The sequence below is a fragment of the Peromyscus californicus genome, unplaced genomic scaffold, assembly GCF_007827085.1.
Source record: "Peromyscus californicus insignis strain IS unplaced genomic scaffold, ASM782708v3 Scaffold_14__1_contigs__length_90479793_seg_2, whole genome shotgun sequence".
NCBI lineage: Eukaryota > Metazoa > Chordata > Mammalia > Rodentia > Cricetidae > Peromyscus > Peromyscus californicus.
In genome coordinates this window covers 39,164,196-39,182,678 of record NW_026294436.1, presented here as the reverse complement: position 1 = coordinate 39,182,678, position 18,483 = coordinate 39,164,196, and the positions used below count along the sequence as shown (strand labels likewise).

At 41.7% G+C, this 18,483-nt stretch overlaps 2 protein-coding genes across 2 annotated transcripts in view; one reads left to right on the top strand and one right to left on the bottom strand.

The window, feature by feature from the left end:
* Window positions 1-18,483, bottom strand: part of Rnasel (ribonuclease L) — a 116,855-nt gene that overhangs the window by 35,045 nt on the left and 63,327 nt on the right. The gene's annotated exons all lie outside the window — the stretch shown is intronic.
* Rgsl1 (regulator of G protein signaling like 1) overlaps window positions 1-18,483 on the top strand; it is a 60,969-nt gene that overhangs the window by 8,364 nt on the left and 34,122 nt on the right. Inside the window, exons 4-9 of the mRNA XM_052736715.1 lie at window positions 298-427; window positions 9,621-9,782; window positions 10,970-11,937; window positions 13,662-13,724; window positions 14,397-14,622; window positions 17,111-17,211. Coding sequence (XP_052592675.1) covers window positions 298-427; window positions 9,621-9,782; window positions 10,970-11,937; window positions 13,662-13,724; window positions 14,397-14,622; window positions 17,111-17,211 — 1,650 coding nt within the window. The remainder of the gene's footprint in view (window positions 1-297; window positions 428-9,620; window positions 9,783-10,969; window positions 11,938-13,661; window positions 13,725-14,396; window positions 14,623-17,110; window positions 17,212-18,483) is intronic.

Here is an 18,483-nt window from a genome sequence, read left to right as displayed (position 1 = left end):
TCTTAAACAAATTCTGAAACAAACTTGGGAATAAGGAAAACCTTCTGAAGACACATCAGTTTTTGTTTGTTTGTTTTGTATGTGCGTGTGTTTTAATTTTTTATTTCCGACTTAACAACTTTCATCTTTGGGAATGTCAGCTCAAGTCTCCCCTCCCCTTAGGCATAACTTTTAATCAGCACACGTCTCCTTCCAGCCATATATGGCAAATACAACATGACTTGATTTCCCTTTCTATACTTCATTTCTGAAGGACTCAGTTCTGTTTATCTTTGTGTCATTTTGTTTAAACTCTAGGTTGCCAAGTACAAAGGCTTATTGACCTGGTTGGAAAAATACCGGTTACCTTTCTTCTGCAAAACGGACTTGTGTTTTCATTACATTCTCTGTCAGGAACTCATCAGCTTTATTAAGTCCCCAGAAGGAGGTAAGCATAGATGTGAGAGTGTGTGGAGAAATATGGGAAGCCATACTGCATAATGATCCTACGCTTATCAGTTCTATGGTATGATACAAATCCTGCCTGCATTTGTAGACATGGAAGAAGCCAAACACCTGTTGCATCAAGAGGTGACACCACTGGCCTCCATGGGCATCTGCCTTCAAGTTCATATACCCACACGGATACATGTATATACCCACACGGATACATGTATATACCCACACATTTACATGCATATACATAACCAAAAATGATAAAAATAAATCTTTTTAAAAGTTATTTCTTTTAGGGAAGAAAGAAAGAACTAGAGCATAGGGAGACAGGTTGTGAAATGCCACCTTTAGGTATGACACAACTATTACTACCATCATGGACTCAGCAGCCTCAGTTACTTGCTCTAGCTGTGTGCAGTACTGACCCTGTCAACAACCAATTATGGATGGGAGAAGGCCTTACCCCTTACCACTAAACTATCGAATATTGAAAAATTATGGGAAAGGGAGAAATTGTTTTCAGTTGTGTACTCAGTTCTGAACCCACCAGAAGTGGGTTTGGTAAGTCCAAAACTGTGATCACAGAGATGTGCCTGGATAAACTCAAGAGATCACAAAACAAAACAAATAGATGGAAATGTGAGAAAGAGATCTATAGAAAAGGGAGAGGAAGGGTGAGAAGGAAGCAGAAGAGAATGGAAGAGGTGAGAGTAATCAGTGTGCAGTATATACATGTATGAAACTGTCAAAAAGCAAGTTCAGTTGATAATAATGATGCTAATCCTTTGAGATACACATGATTGAATGTGAGTGGATGGAGCCTTTCTAGTGCCGCCATAGTTATGACACAACCCTGACTGTTGAGAGAGGCCTTGGGTGGTTAGCCTGTTGTTGTTTTCTGGATACTGATCCCAGGAGCAGTGGTGAGGACAGCACCAGACCTGGAAACACAAATGGAGTCTGTGACCTTTGAGATGTGATTATGAACATCACCCTGGAGAATGGACTTTCCTGGATCATTCTCAAGAGGAGCCCCACTGAAAGGTGATACAAGAAGCTTTTAGGATCCTGGATGTTACTGAAAAAAAAATACGCCGGGCGGTGGTGGCGCACGCCTTTAATCCCAGCACTCGGGAGGCAGAGCCAGGCGGATCTCTGTGAGTTCGAGGCCAGCCTGGACTACCAAGTGAGTTCCAGGAGAGGCGCAAAGCTACACAGAGAAACCCTGTCTCGAAAAAAGCCAAAAAAAAAAAAAAAAAAAAAAAAAAAAAAAAAAAAAAAAAATACAGGAAGACCAGAACACTGAAGATGACTGCAACAATTCAAGAAACATTAAGACATCAAATTATAGAGAGATTGTGTGAACATAATGGAAACAGTCAATGGGGAGAGAATTCAGCTGTGTTCTAGATCCTCTTATGAACAAAACTAGTGCTTGTGGAGTAAAACCATGTAAAAGGAAGGTGTGTGGAGATGTTCTCAATGTGCATTTGTTCCCAAGTGTTCACATCACACTGAGAGTAAACACAAGTCAGATGAGTATCACAAATATGAAGAGGAACTATAAATGTAAGGAATGAGGAAACTTCCTCAGCTCTCCCCAATAATTTCCGAAACACGTAAAAGACTACAGATGCAAGCAATGTAGAAAACCCTTCAGTATGCATAGTTGTGTTCAAAGAAATCATGCTAGGAAAAAAAAAAACCTATGTGCATGAGCCATGAAACACACAACAGAGTTGGATCACAGAAATACCTATGCACAACCAGTTTCACGTTCAGTCATGAGAGAAGTTGCAGTGAGAAAAACTGTGTGTAAGAAATGTGGAAAAGCCTTCACTTATCCTTTTCCACTTCAGTACTTTGAAAGGAATCACTGGAGAGAAACCCCGTGAATGTGAGCAATGTGGGGAAAGCATTAACTTGTTCCATGTCCTTCTGATGCCAGGAAAAAAGCCACAGTGAAGAGAAAGCCTATGAATGAAATCAGTGTGGTAAAAGCCTCCCCTTATTTCAGTTCACTTCAGTCCTATCAAAGGATTTGCAACAGAGAGAACTTCTATAAACGTAACCAATATGGGAAAGCCTTTGATGACCACATTTAACCTTCTATACCACTGGTAGTTTGTATGAGATTGGCCTCCATAAGTTCAAATATTTGCATGCTTGGTCCCCAATTGAACTACAGATTAGGAGGTGTGGGGTGGGTGTGGCCTTGTTGGAGGAAGTGTGTCACTGGGAGTGGGCCTTGAGGTTTTAGAAGCCCACACCAGGCCCAATGTCCTCCTCTCTCTTTACCTGTGGATCAAGGTATAAAGCTCTTAGCTATTGCTCTAGTGCCTGCCTGGGTGCCACCAATGCTCCCCTCCACGATGATAATGGACTGAGCTTCTGAAACTGTAAGCAAGCCCCCAATTAAATGCTTTCTTTTATAAAAGTTGTCTTGGTCATGGTGTCTCTTCACCACAATAGGACAGTGACTAAGACAATACCACAGGATTCACATTGGACTCAAACACCCCATGTGTGTAAGCATTGTGGTAAAACCTTTTACAAATTGCAGTCCCTCTTAATACCATAAGAAGATCCACAGGGGGGGAAATGTTATGTATCTCATCAATGTGGGAAAGTCCTCACTTATCACAGTTCCTTTAGATGCCACAAAAAGATTCACAAAGGTGAGAAGTCCTACATATATATGAGGAAAACATTCATCTTTTCAATTTTTCTTCAATGTAATAGAATGATTCAGTGTAGGGAAACTGAGAGTTATGTAATGTGAGAAAGACTTCATTCATCACAGTTCCCTTCATTTCCATGAAAGGTTTCATAGTGTAGAAATGCTTGTATCCTTTGAGTAAGTCGGGAACACATTAATATAAGTATATTGGAGATAAACAATATGGACGTAAGCAATATGGGAAAGCCTTTTCTTATTCTGCTTCCCTTTGAAAATATGTGAAAAGTCACAACTGAGAAAATCTCTAAATATACTATGTAGGTAGGTCCCATTACCACAACATATTTATAGCAAACATGATTATACATAATGAAAAAATTCACATCAACATAAAACGTTTAGGAAGACCTCTAGCCAACTCAATTTAAATGCAAATATGAAAGAGTAGAGTATGGTGAGAAATGGAGATGTACAAGTCTTTAGTTTGCCAATATACATGATACACACTGTCAGGATTTTGTAAATGTGAAAAAGAAATATGTCTATTATATCAAACAATTTCATAGACTTGAAGGAAAACCTTCTGTAGTGGAATAGTATCAACATAAGTAATACAAAAAACTTACTCAAAATAATTTGTGTAGAATGCTCTAGAAATTACATAACTTGCAATAAATTTTATAAAAACTTTAAATATGTTTGTCAGTCACTCATTCTTAAGGTAAACATCTGGAATATGCAGTCTAATTTCATTCTTGAAAATAAATGTTGAAGTACAACAGTTCCATAAGTGAATTCAAATATCTAGCACACTTACAGACTTAATTTTTTTGTAGCTTTTAAGTAATTGTGAATAAAGGATATTTGATTGGCTCATGTGATAGGCACTTATCTTTTATATGTATGCTTTGTCTCTTCAGATCAAATAATATTTTAGTTAGTTTTAGTATTTTCTACTATTGTATTATAATTTCTTTGTTATACATATATATATATGTATTTCCTCAAGAGTTTCTTAACTGTTTTATACTTGTATGACTTAGCATATATTCATGAATTATATCAAGCTTACAAGGTTTTTAGAGAAAGAAAGGTGAATGAATGGAAAAATATTACATACAAATAATAACTAAAAGAGAGCTGGAGTGGCTATAAGAAAATCAGACAAAACAGACTTTAAATCAGAAAAGAAGAGACACATAAAGACATTATATGTCAGTGCAAGCAAAGTCCAAAATATCAGGAAGATATACTAACTATGAACTTCTACTTTTCTCTTGGATACCATCCAAATATCAAAAGCAAACATTTATAGAACTAAATAAAAAACAGACAACTCATCTATGACTATACCACCTTGAACTCACCCAATCTCATATTCTCTCAGAAGCTATGAAACACCTAAGGAACTAGCCTCAGTTCTTTCTAAATAATTCCAAATATTTAACAACAGGGTTACTTCAAAATTCATTCTATGAGGACGGCATTACCCTAATACCAAAGCCAGACAAAGAGCTGTAAGAAAAAAAACAGTCCAATGACCTTTATCAATATTGATGCAAAAATTCACAATAAAATAGCATCTGAATTCAGCAGCACAGGAGAAGGTTATACATTCTGAACAAACAGAATGTATTCACAGGGGGCAAGGACGGTTCAACATGGAAAATTTAATCACTTTTAGCATACCACAATAACAGAATGAAGTAAGATTCCCATGTCCACCATTCCAATTCAGCACAGTAGTTGAAGTCTTTACCAGAGTAATCAAGAAAATAAAGAAAAGAAAAAAGATTTTGTTTTTAGAAAAATAGAAGATAATAGAAAGCAAAAACTAAAATTATCACTGTTCACATTACATAATGTTTTATGTAAAACAAAACCCCTAACTTTTTATACAATATTTCCTATTAGAACTAATAAATGAATTCTTTAAAGTAGTAGGATATAAAGCCACATAAATAGTTGCATTTATATATACTCTCCATAAGCAATAGAACAAGAAATCACAAAAACACAATCCAATTTATAAGAATGTTAAAAAATAATAAAATATTAAATATTCAAGAATTAACTCAGCCAAGAGATGAAATTCTTGCACAATGAGAATTACAAGACATTGCAAAAACAAACTAAGGAATAAATTAATAGGAATACTTCCCATGTTCATAGTTTGGAAAATAAATATTGCTAAGACATCAGTATTCCTTAAAAACACAGATTCCTGAAATCCCTATAAAATCCCAATAGCATATTTTACAGAAATAGGAAACTCAGTCCTAAAATTCATATAGCATCTCAACGGATCCTGAATAGCTATAACAATTTTGAAATTGGAGAGAAAAAAAAATGGAGGTCTTATATATCCTAATTTTAAAACTTAACACAGGTCTATAATAATCAAAATAGTTTAGTGTGGGCATAATGACAGAACTTTAGACCATTGAAAAACAATATAAAGCCCAGAAATAAACTCCCAAGTATACAATCAAATGACTTTTGAGAAGAATGCCAAAATTATTCTGTGAAAGAAGTCTTTCAATAGGCAGTGCTGAGTGCTGGGGAAATGGCTTAGTCAGTAAGATGCTTGCCTTCCAAGGGGGAGGACCTGAGTTTAACCACAGAAACAGCTGGCACAATGTCACACACATGTGTCATCCTAGCACTAGGGAGGTGGAGACAGGTGGGTCTCTGGGGAACACACTACTCAGCCAGCCTGTCGTCCTACCAGGCAAGTTCCAGTTCAGTGAAAACTCAGTCTCAAAAACAAAAGGTGATGGTCCCAGACAGCACTGAAGGTTGTCCTCTGGCCTCCACATGCACATGGATGTGCACAAATACACACACACACACACACACACACACACACACACACACACACACACACGGGGGGGGGGGAGGGAGAGGGAGAGAGACAGAGACAGAAGAGCACAAAAGAAAACAAGATTCTGGAACAAATGGAAGTCTAGATGCATGAGAAGGAAGTCTGACTTCCGTAAAACATGGTAGATAGTAACTAACATAAATCAAAGACCTAAGTATTAGATCTAAAACTGCAAAACCAATAGAAAGTCCAGGCCCAGAGTTTCACATAATTGGATTTGGCAGTGATTTCTTGACTGTGACATCAGTGGCAGAGATAACAACAGAAACTGGACTTAATAAAAAAGAAAAAATCTTATCATTTAAACCTCAGAAGAAACTATCAACAGTGGGGTGGGGGGTGTGGGAGGAACCACATAGAATGTAAGAAAATACTTGAAAGTTATATTATTTGATAGAGGAAATCCATAATATATAAATAATTCTTAAAACTCAACAACAACAAGAAATGTAAAATGAAAATAGGGAAAAAAAAACAAAACCAAAAACATGCAAAGCCATTTCTTCCACAGAAGATAAACAGATAGCTAAGAAGTACATTTTCAAGGGAAATACAAGCCAAAATGGAACTGAGCTGTGACCCCACATCCATTACCATCCCTACTGGACAACTACTCTCCCATGAAAACCTAGATAATGATAACTGTTGGGCAGAATGTGAGGACACTGGAACTCTTACACATCATTGGTCGGAATGGTAAATGACAGAGTAACTACAAGAAACAGTACAATTCCTGAAAAACAAAAAACACAAAATTACCATACAATCCAGTAATTTTACTTCTAGGTGACTATTAAGAGGAGTTGAATACAGAGTCCCAAAGAGTTATTTGTGCACCCATGTTCCCAATAGCGTTGTTCACACAGCTAAGACGAGGAAGACACTCATGTCCATCAACAAATCAGTAGCTAAGCAAAACATGCATCATACATGCATCAGTGGAATGGTATGCTGCCTTAAAAAGGAGATGTTGACATATGCTAGCTACAACATGGTGAAAGTCGAAGAGACCATACTGTGTGAAATAAGCAATTAGAAAAGGAAAAATACTGTATATTCCATTTATATGAAATGTTAAGAGTCAAAAATCACAGAAAGAGAAGTGCATTGGTAACTGCTGGGAGCTGGAGGGACTGAGAAATGAAGGGTTGTTATTTCATGGCTGTAATTTCAGTTTTACAAGTTGAAAAAAAAAAGCAGTTTGGAGATGCATGGTCATTTTAGTTGCACACTACAAATATATTTAATGTGACTGAATTGTACACTTAAAATAGTTCATAGTAATTTTGTTGAATGTATTTTAATACAATAAAAATGGAGAAATGTAATTCAGATGAGGCGATGCCTTTGTGCCCCACCCCCAACACCTGCCCCCACACACAGTGGTTCCTGTCTCTGTTCAAGGCCAGTACCCCTGTACCCTTAAGGGCTTACAGACCAGTCTCCCTTTCATCTTGGGTCTCATCACTTCCCCCTGCCTCCAGTCACTCCACTCCAGCCTCACTGACTCCCAGTTCATCAAGCATGCTGGACAGCTTCCCACTGCTCTGCTCTGTAATAGTTGTCCCCCCAGATAGCCACAGGGCTCTCTCTGTCACCTTCTCAAATGCTCCTGCAAATCTCACTTTCAGTGAAGGCTGTTCTAACAACCCCATGGAATCCTGTCCATCTGCTCACCCAGAACTCCCAACAGGCTTTACTTTGCTCCACCATATTTTTTTTAGCAGTTCTTACCACTTTCAATACTATTGAAAAATGTACTCATCATACATATTTTTGTCATATCCCTTTCATAGGAATATAAACTACTCCTCAGGGGCAGGAACTTTGAACTTTTGTTTGATATCCTGAGTATCTGGAACAGGGCTTGGCATTTGGTAACCATGTAATCAGTATTTGTTGAATGAATGAACACAATTTCCTTATAGGGTTGAATTGGCAACTTTTGACTCACTAGCCAAAGAAAGATACATTCGGGGTCATCTGTGGAGCTAAATATTGTACCAAGCCTCCTGCTATACTCAATTACATTTTACACACACACACAGAGAGAGAGAGAGAGAGAGAGAGAGAGAGAGAGAGAGAGAGAGAGAGAGAGAGAGAGAGAGAGAGAGAGAGAGAGAGAGAGAGAGAGAGAGAGAGAGAGAGAGAGAGAGAGAGAGAGAGGAGAGAGAGGAGAGAGAAGAGAGAGAGAGAGGAGGGAACAGTGAAGGAGAGAAGAGAGATTCAAATGGATATTAAGGACAATACCATTGTCAGAAAAGGACTGTCATGAAGGAAAGGGTATTTTAGAGCGGATTACATACATACATGAAGACCCTGCATCTGACCCTGACACATGTTACCAGCTGGTCCAGTGATGAGTTTCAAAGGCATCACAGTCAGGGCCCCCACTCATCTAACTGACTCACACTGAATGAATGGGGCTCTTGGTTGTGTGCAAGGCCGAGAGAAGGGGAAGGGGAAGAGTTCACAGCCCCTCTCTCATTGACTTCCCCTGGCAGCCAAGATGATAAGATGGAAAAAGGCAGACCAGTGGCTTCTGGAAAAATGTGTCGCTGGAGTCAGAGGGATATGGCGCTTCTACTCCTACCTCAGGGGCAGTGCAGGTAGGTTTCTCAAAAAGCCCTTAACCGTCTCCAGGCTGTTCAAACCCCAGATGGCAGCTATGTGTGTCTGTGGAAAATCTAGATGTGTTTAATAACGCAGTTTGGATGAAAGCCTTCGGAAGCTGGGATCCAAAGATAAGGTGCAGTAAAAGCTATCCAAGTCCCTTTGGTTCATCCATGGAACAGTATTTGCTAAACATGCACAGAGACCATATGCTCTTCCTCCTCTTCTTCTTCCTCCTCCTCCTCTTTTTTTCTGGTTTTTTGAAACAGAGTTTCTCTGTGTAGCCCTGACTGTCCTGAAACTCACTCTGTAGACCAGGTTAGCCTCGAACTCAGATCCACCTTCTTCTGCCTCCCGAGTGCTGAGACTAAAGGGCACCACCACTGCCTGGTAAGTTCCTGTTTCTTAAAGCTTCCACTATGGAAACAGATGTGGTCTTTGGCACCCTTGGACTGTAGCCCATCTGTAGGCTGGTCAGAGTCCATGATCTAGGAATATCCTTTCCCCGAGGTCTTTTTCTGACAATACACAATATTCCATGATTTGTAATGTCACAGTTTCCCCTAAAGTGATTTTGTTTTTTAAAAGCAAAACCAAGCCGGGCGGTGGTGGCGCATGCCTTTAATCCCAGCACTCGGGAGGCAGAGGCAGGCGGATCTCTGTGAGTTCGAGGCCAGCCTGGTCTACAGCGCGAGATCCAGGAAAGGCACAAAGCTACACAGAGAAACCCTGTCTCGAAAAAAAAACCAAAAAAAAAAAAAAAAAAAAAAAAGCAAAACCAAAGAAAGGCATGAAGGACTCTTTCCCATGAAGTCCATTTTCCCCATGCTTCCCATCCTCACACCCTAGAGACTTTCTGGAGACACTGTCTTAACTGGAAGTTGGCTAGGGATGGTGTTTGGCGCAGCAGAGCAAGCCTTGGGAGGGCATGAGCAGCTGCACCCAGATACGTTCACCCAAGAGGCGGGGTTAGAGTGCAGCCCTGTGTCTATCCTGTCTGGCCCGTAGGTGAAGAGTTGCTGGATTTCTGGATCCTCGCTGAGAAGATCCTGAGCATAGACGAGACAGACGTGAATGTGAGAGACTACTATCTGTCCCTCCTGTTCCTGCTCAAGGCCACTCATCTGCAGGAAGGCTCCTCGGTGGTGACTCTCTGCAACATGAACATCAGTAAGAATTATAGCGCACGTGTGAGACGAATTCTTGTGGGATATAACCAACAGCTCAGGCTGGCATCTGCTGTCCCTCATCTTTTGCTTTCCACGCGGCTACCTTCTCCATCTGCTCGGTGGCAGGGGCGCAAGTGGAACTCACAACCCGTAACGGAGAAAGGGTTGGAAGATACCAGCTATGCTTAGGGTGCTCAGATCTTCCTGAGACACAGCTGGCCAGTGCAGATTGACTGGAGGAGGAGAATAAGAATTGGGACAGGAGAACTGGGAAATTACTGTATCTTCCGGGTCTGCGTGGTTCTGTTATAGTTTTGAGTTAATGAGATTCTCTAGAACAAATAACAGCCTGTGGACCCAAGGCAGTAAGTACCTTCGCAAGCAAAGACTGTTTAAGTTTTAGCATTCAACAGAAATTATTAGTGGTTTACCAAGCTTCAAATACTTACCATCTGACCTACTATCTGAGACATTGTCTAAACGCCTTCTCTTGACTGCCTGTTCATCCCTACTAGCCTGAATGAAAAATGAAGAGGCATTTTGAACCCAGTATCGGTGTTCCAGAAGATATGCTGTTTGAGACTAGCCATAGTCTTCCCATTCCTAACAATAATTGAAAATTGATGACATTATCTGGGTGTGGGTGCATATGCCTGTAATCTCAGCACTTGGGAGGTGGAAACAGGAGGGTCAGCAATTTAAGGCCATCTTGGCAGCCTGAGCTATATGAGACCCTTTAAAAAACTGATAACATTGAATCCAGAGCTAGCAATGACTGGATATTGTTTGAAGGGTTTGACTCCTTGGAATTATCCAGTCCAAATCCTTTGATTATCATTTAGAATCATGAGTCCCATTCACATGTGTATAATCTCATTTTTTCAAATACCTTTTCTTGTACCTTTTGCTTTTGTTTACAATACAATCTAAAATGTGCTCAAGAAATCCCACAAAATGGGATTGCTTCCATGGGGAAGAAGAAAGTAATGAGAGAAAAGCAGTCACTCTGCACTAAGAAGTCATCAAAAGCATGCCACTGTGTTCTACCTGTTTCTGTCCCCCAGGGTTTCATCCAGAACAAGCAACATACTGGACACAAAAACATTCAGAAAATCTCTAGATCCCCTCTCACCATCATGGTCTCCACCTCTTCCTTCTCACCCTTGATCTCTCTCTCTCTTCTTCCAGAGTCCCTCCTGAACCTCTCCATCTGGCATCCCAACCAGTCCACCACCAGAAGGGAGATCCTAAGCCACATGCAGAAAGTGGCTCTATTCAAACTCCAGAGCTACTGGCTTCCCAACTTCTACACCCACGCCAAGATAGCGATGGCCGACGAGGGGTCGTGTCACGACCTGATGCAGGAGTACGAGACTCGCCTGTGCAGCATTTGCTACAAGCATCCGGGAGGGCTCCCTCTCAACATGAGCATCAAGAAATCCCACCACTCCCAAAAGAAGTACTCCAGCAGGAAGGCCAAGAGGAAGTTGTGGCAGCTGATTGACCCTGTCTTGTGGCCTCTGGAAATGGACCTCAAGCCAGAAGTCTCCACTAAGGCCCAAGAAGAGGCAAGTCTTCCAGAGAAGGTAGTTTTAAAAAAGCCTTTTCCGGGAGTAGATTCCTCAAAGGAGTCAATAATCCATATCCTGAACAAGGATGCTCAGCATGCCAAGAAACCCATCGTGAAGAAGAGATCCAAGATCCAACTCCACATGGGGGGCCTCTTTGAGACAAACTTCTCCAACCACCTGAGAACTTCCACTCCCATCATTAATCACACTACCCCACTGGCAGTCAAGAAGTCCCTCAAGAGAGGCCTCCCTTTTGGGTACACTCATTGGGCCCTGTGTGCTGACGCCTGCGCAGGGGGTCCCTTCCGCTATCACCTGAAGAAGCTGAACTTGAAGGTGGAGGTGCAACTCCTGGACCTTTGGCAGGACCTGCAGCATTTCCTCAGTGTTCTGATGAATAACAGGAGAAGTGGGAAAGCCCTCTTCCGTCACATGCTGGGTAATAGAATCTGTGAGCTCTACTTGAACGAGAGGATTGGGCCACCCTTACCACTCAAACCTCAGACCATTCAGGGCCTAAAGAAGCTCCTGCCTTCTGGGGATGTGAATCCCTGGATCCCCAAAGCCCAGAAAGAGATCTGCAAGGTAGGCTGTGTCTCAAAGAAATGGGTTAGCATCTGGCAGGCTAGGTCAAGGCCAATAATATTAAAAAAAAAGTGCTGTCTGATCATCTACACTCACTTTGTTAAAGGTAGAATTATCCACACAAACCTTCATACACTGGGGCTCTGGTTAATTTTATAAAGTAAAAAGTTCTGTGACTTTTTGAAACAATCAAAAACTCCAAAGTGGAGTGGAGGAATGTGTGGTTAATATCCACCTCCCATTGCTTTTCAGTCCTTCTTCAAATGCAGCCTCCCCAGACTATGAAATTCAGAGGATCTTACTGAAGGAAGTTTATGAACCCTTAGGCAATGGGAAGTAGAGTCTTCTCATTCTAATTTCATTTCCATTGTAATAAAATACCCCGACAGAAGGCAACACAGCAGGAAAATGTTTATTTGGCTTACAGTTTGAGGTGGCAGTTCATTATTTCAGGAAGGTCAAGGTGGGGACTTGAAGCTTCCCATCCACACTCAAGAGCACAGAGAGCAAATGTACCCATACTGCCTGCTCGCTTTAGGTTGCTTTCTTCATTTACATGGTCAGCCCCGGTGGACCCCATTTCCGGAACTTACTCTTTGAGGCAAGGACTTTCAACCAGACCCAGAGCTCACAGAAAGAGTTACTCTTCACTGATAGAGCTACTCCTGATAGCCAGCTGCCTCGGGGTTTCCCTTGTCTCCGTTTTCCAAGGCTGAAAGTACAGTTCACCTGCCTCTTCCTGGCATTTGTGTGGACACTAGAGATCCAGATTCTGGTCCCCTTGATGGCGGCGGCAAGCGCTCTAACTACTGAGCCATTTCCCCATACTGCTTCACAGAGTTCATCAGACAGCTTTTCAAAAACACCATAGGTACTTCACCGTTGGCAAAATAATGCCCACATCGCTGAGCCAAGTCATTGAACGACCTCATAGAGAATGCTAACCCATTTTCTCTGCCTCATCTCTTTCCATGCCTCCATCTCCCAGGCTCTTCAGAAGAGAAGTATTTAACTCCTACTTATCCTGAGAGGTGCAAACTTGAGTTTACATTTTCTTGCCTTTGTAAACTCCTCTTGGGTTTTCCTGACTCGGTCAGACACAACTGTTGCCTTCTCTCTGTTCCCAGAGAACTCTGGTCTGTACGTCTATCACACACATACACATCACAAGTACCACACTGCGAGCTCCTTGGTACAAGCCTAGGGCCAGCAATTTGCACAATGCCTGGCACATGGGAGGCACTTAGAAAATAGTTGCCAGGTAAAGGAAGAATGTGAATAAATAAATTCAGCCTAGCACCAATTCATGGGTTTTGTTTGCCCGAATGTATGAAACAGCACTCACAATCGGGAGAGGTCCCCAAGTCCGGAGGGTAAGAGCAGAGTTGCTTGGTATTCAAAGCCATTTTGAGATTCAAAGACCGAGCTTTGGGAAGGCACTAGGCAGCATGCAGGATGCAGATGCTAAGTGCTACTTTGTTCTTTCAATGTGTATTTATTGCTATTATCTGACGCTTACAGAAAGACTATGAGAGCTGCTATACTAAAAATATAAAATGAGGGAATGCCCCCGGATGTCGTAGCTGATGCTTGCCACCTCACTAGATCTCCCACTGTGAAAAAAGCCAGACCCTGCTGTCTACTGTGTGGGCTAGTCACAAGCTGAAAAGACGTAGCCAACTGAGGGCCCTTCTCATAATATTCACCTTGTGCTTGGATTTCAGGTGCTCAGTGTCTGGTATGATGAATTCCTGAACGAAGAGGACTACTGGTTTCTCATTTTCACAGTAGGAGGGACTTTGAGTTGTGGGTGATTCAGGAGGGAAGGAGAAGTGCTTCTGTTTTAGAGGCACAAAGTAAATGAAATTGGGACTTTTTTCCTGGAGGCATCTGGAGGTGGCTGATATTCTAAAGAATGTGAACCTGAGGGATTAGAGGGATGGATCAGGGGTTTAGAGCATTTGCTGCACTTCCAGGGGACTCGAGTTGCCAAGACCCACATTGGACAGCCCATAACTGTGTGTAACTCCAGCTCCCAAATTTCTGATGCTTTCTTCTGGCCTTTGAAACCACACATGCACAGACAGACAGACAGACAGACACACACACACACACACACACACACACACACACATACACGAGAGAGAGAGAGAGAGAGAGAGAGAGAGAGAGAGAGAGAGAGAGAGAGAGAGATACAAATTTTTAAAAAGAACATAAAGCTCTCAAGGAGAAAGATTCAATACATAACTAACTCTGAGGAAGTTGCATTCACGTACAGTTCTCTCTTAGAGAAAATGAGTTGGATTATGGGGTGGGGGGGGCGTGGCATATCGCTCTAAAGACCATCAGGCAAGATGTGACCAGGAGGCATAGAGATGGAGGACTGAGTTGTCCCAGTGTCTCTTGCTTCTGGCTGATTCCCACAACTGTCTCTCGCTGCTTCTCCCACCTCCTCTCAGACTCAAGCGCGCTTCATCAAAGCCCGGTGGCATAAAAGAGAAGCCACAAGCAAAGAGGAGAACATTCTTCTGTACAAAAGGATTCAGGAGTCTCTGAGGTTAAGCCAGGGTTTGGCTAACATGCAGGAAATGGAGTCTATGCAGTGGGAAAAAGTGGCCACTGAGAACCTGAAGCAGGGAGGCTCTATCCGGGTAGAACTGACGACATCTCCAGTGTTCTTACAAGGTAAGGGCAGTCACTTTTTTTCTTTTCTTTATCATTACACTTAGAGAACTAGAAAATATAAAACTCATTTTATTCATTTTATTCATTTTATTATGAATTAGCACTGTGCACTGCAAAGATTACCTGATCTTCAAAACAACTCATCAAATAACTAATAACCAAGGCCCAAACAATGTCACCCTTCAAGGTTACACTGAAAATGGCCGTAAGGATCTGAACCCTGGCAAACTTACTGTGATCTCTACTGGCTCTGGAAGCCGGGGCACTGAAGTTGGAAAACTTGTGCCCACCGAAGCATGGCCACAGTTAGCACTGAACACCCTGTGACGCCCATCTGAACTCCCACTTCACCACACTGTTTCCAGAGCTGGGTCCAAGGAGTAGTCTGTAACTTTGCCCCAGGTTTCCTCCATATGGAAAGGAGAAACTCCCATCCATATGGCTATCCTGGATGATCCAGAGAGTTCCAAACAAACCCAAGAACTCAACACCAATGGGGCAAGAGGCTGCTATCCGCTTCTGTTGTCCAGAACATCATCACTTCTCTTGCTCTTATAGCCCTTATTGTCACACTGCATTGTGAGTGTGTAGTACCAGTTCACCACGTGTGACAAGAATTAATATGTGGCTGCTTCTAGAAAAAGAAACAAGAAACCTACTTCCAAAGAGCAAGGGTCTGCAGTTATCGGTAGTATCTTTGAGGCATGAGTTATTTCACAGTAGGCAGTAAGAGAAAGGGATGACTATTCAAAAACTACAGGTTTTACATAGACCCTACAGTAGACATGGATGTTATGGTAAAAGGGTGTCTGTGTGAGGCTTAAAACAGTGAAGCCATAGCACTAAGGATGAGAGACAAAGATGTCTCCGGTCGGATATGAGATGGTCCGTGGACCTCATAAGAGGCAACCAGGCTTGAGGAAGCAAGGCTAGTGATGGCAGACTGACTGGCTAGCTTCCAGGAGCCCTTTTCTCACTGGGAGACCCATGCTAGGCACAATTGCTTATTGCGTATCCTTGCTTTTGACATGGTGCTTCTAATGGAACTAATTGTAATAGACTAAGCTGTAAGGATGGATCCTAATGTTTCCATCTCGGGAAGAGACCCCAGACCATTCTATACGCAAAGAGTTTATCATGAACATTGCAGCTACTTCTTGGTAGCTGTGAGAACAAAGAGAGCTTAGACTGTTAACAGCATTTGGGACACTTGCAAGGCTAAGCTAGCAACACCAGCTATTAACTAGTGCCCAGTAGGATCAATAACTAGCAAAGCCAGAGAGCTTAGCATAGTCCATAGCAAGATGCCTGCAAGGTCAGAGGTTGTAATTGCTCTTGCTTCAATCTTTTGATGTCCGTAGCAAATAATTTTTTTTGAGCTTTGATTTTTGTGAAATCATTTCAGAACTAGCTGCTCGTAAACCAGGATGATGTAGGGCTTTTGAGAGTGGTGGGACTTGGCCAAGTAACCAACAGCTAACCGATAGCCAAGGTTAATAACTAAGAAAGCCAGCATTGGAGACGGGTAAAGAAGGCTTCAACTATCCCTAACTGAATAGGAAGCATATAACCAAAGCATAACTAGCTCCCTGGTTGGGGTAGGGGTACACACACGCATAGGGTATGTGGGTCCTCCACTGTCTCAGCCCAGAGTAGCCCAGAGAACTAAGCAATTTCAATAGAGATTACCTCAGCCTCTGTTCAGTTTCTGTTGTTGTCCTACAAAAGCCTTGAACAAAGAAAATCTAACCATTTCCCCGCTCTTGAAAACCACTCTCGCACTCTCAGAAGTTCCACTCACTTTTATTCAATGTTTTACTTTCTTGTAATAATTCTTTATAAAGCCTTATTCTGCTTGCTCACTTCCCACGAGACTCTTTCTAACTTTCATTGGCATGAGACAATGAGCCATTAATCCAGGTTGATCTTCCATGACTGTTCAGTATCTAGCATCTTAGGTCCTTGGGTCGTGCACAACTTGACCACAAAAGGTCCTGTCATTCTCAAAAACCCTACATGATCCCAGCCTATGAGCTGCTAGTTCTGAAACTAATTCACAAAAAGTCAAAGCCCAAAACAAGAAAAATCCTAACCAATTATTTGACATGTATGCAAAAAAAGTTAATGCAATAGCAGAATATTTGAAATTCATTTACATCTTCTCCTTTCAAGTGGTGATTGTTTTGAAGGGATCAAAAACCATTCAGATGAATGAGTTACTTCTTATATTGAATTAACAATAGTTCCTTCAATGTCATCTCTGTACTAGCAAAGAAGGTGGAACCCACCCACTCTAGAATGGAGAAGAGTCTATGTTTCTTTAACTCTAATTTAACTTAGATAATTTGTATTCTTGATGTAAGTAGCCCATTTAAACACGATTGTCTGATTCAAATAATATTTTAAAGGCAATGTCTTCAAGAAAAGTACATGGATATTTGACCCTAAAATGGACTGCTAAACTCTGTCTTTATTTTTTCCTTCACAGATGTGAACAAGATGACCTTTGAGGAGCTCTCTTATAAGAACCCAAAGTTGGCCATAGAAAAGATCAGTGAAGACTTTAAAATATACTGTGAAAAGGCACCTGTAAAAGGCAAGTGTTTAAGGTTAGATGTAAGGCAAGTGTTTTTTTCAAATCTAAGAATTTCCAGACTCTGGAGGCCTAAGCCAAAAGAGGAACCATACCTTATTTGCAAGGAGATAATACTCCAGAGATAGTCCCCATGTGTCCCCACTCCTACAGAGTCCTAGAGGGTATGATGCAAATCAAAGACAATTGTCAATCATTGAGGTTGGTGACAATTAAGATCATTTGAGGGGGTCCCTGCAGGTGTCCTACAGGGAAGTGAACCACACAGAGATAAGAATGAAAACCGGGTGCAGACTGACTTTGTCAACCTGGATCAGACTTCAGGGAGTCTAATAACAGATGGTTATTCCCAATGTATTTAAGCCCAATACAATTTGAAAAAAAAAGTCTCCTGGTGTAATTCAAAGAAGCATAATTAAATTGAATTTCAACTCAGGGTACGTGTCATTTCCTCCAAGAAGATGGGTTCTGGTGATAAGCTACCTGTACAAGCTTAAGGGCCTAAGGGTCTGTCCTAGCCTCACAGATAGCATAGAGGTCAATTGAGCTATTAGCCACCTCTGGTTTTGGTTGGGGGATCTTGGGGGAGCCTCTGGCTGTAAGGGTCATTTAGATTACTAGCCACCTCTGGTCTTGGTTGTAAGAGCTTGATACGGCATGGCCCAACAGATAACACAGATCACCAGGCTGTTAATCTCGACCAATTCTCTGCTTTTTGGATGGAAGAACAGGTTTTTCATCTTTCCCATCTGAAAGACAATCCTGTGTGCTTAACATTCCTGGTTTCTCTGGAGATCTATAGGTGCAAGGACCTTCATGCTATGTTCCCGTCATTCATTTCGTCTTTCTTATTTAATAGACATTTTAAAATAATGTGATTTTGTCTTCTGCCAAGTTTCCTGGAGTCAGAGATTTTGTTGTTTCTTTTTGAATCCAGGGATTTGTGGAAGAATGTTTGAGTGAGGAAAGCATTGAGGCTTTGACAGCAGAACTCTCCAAATACCAGGGGAAGCTCGGAAGTTAGGACAGCCCTTTAGAGTTGTCCCTCATTGAGGGAAGGTACCTAGGCTTTTGTACGGCCACCTTGACCCAGATGGAATGTGTTTGCCAGGCAGGAGGGAGGGAGGGTAGAATACAACATTGGGTCATTCAATTTCCTATGGTCCAGAAAGGAGCACTCTTCTACTCTACTGTGTTTCCTATACAGCCAGAACAGTGAGCTTGCTCAGAACAAAAGAACTGTGCTTCCTACACACACGGGCCATATC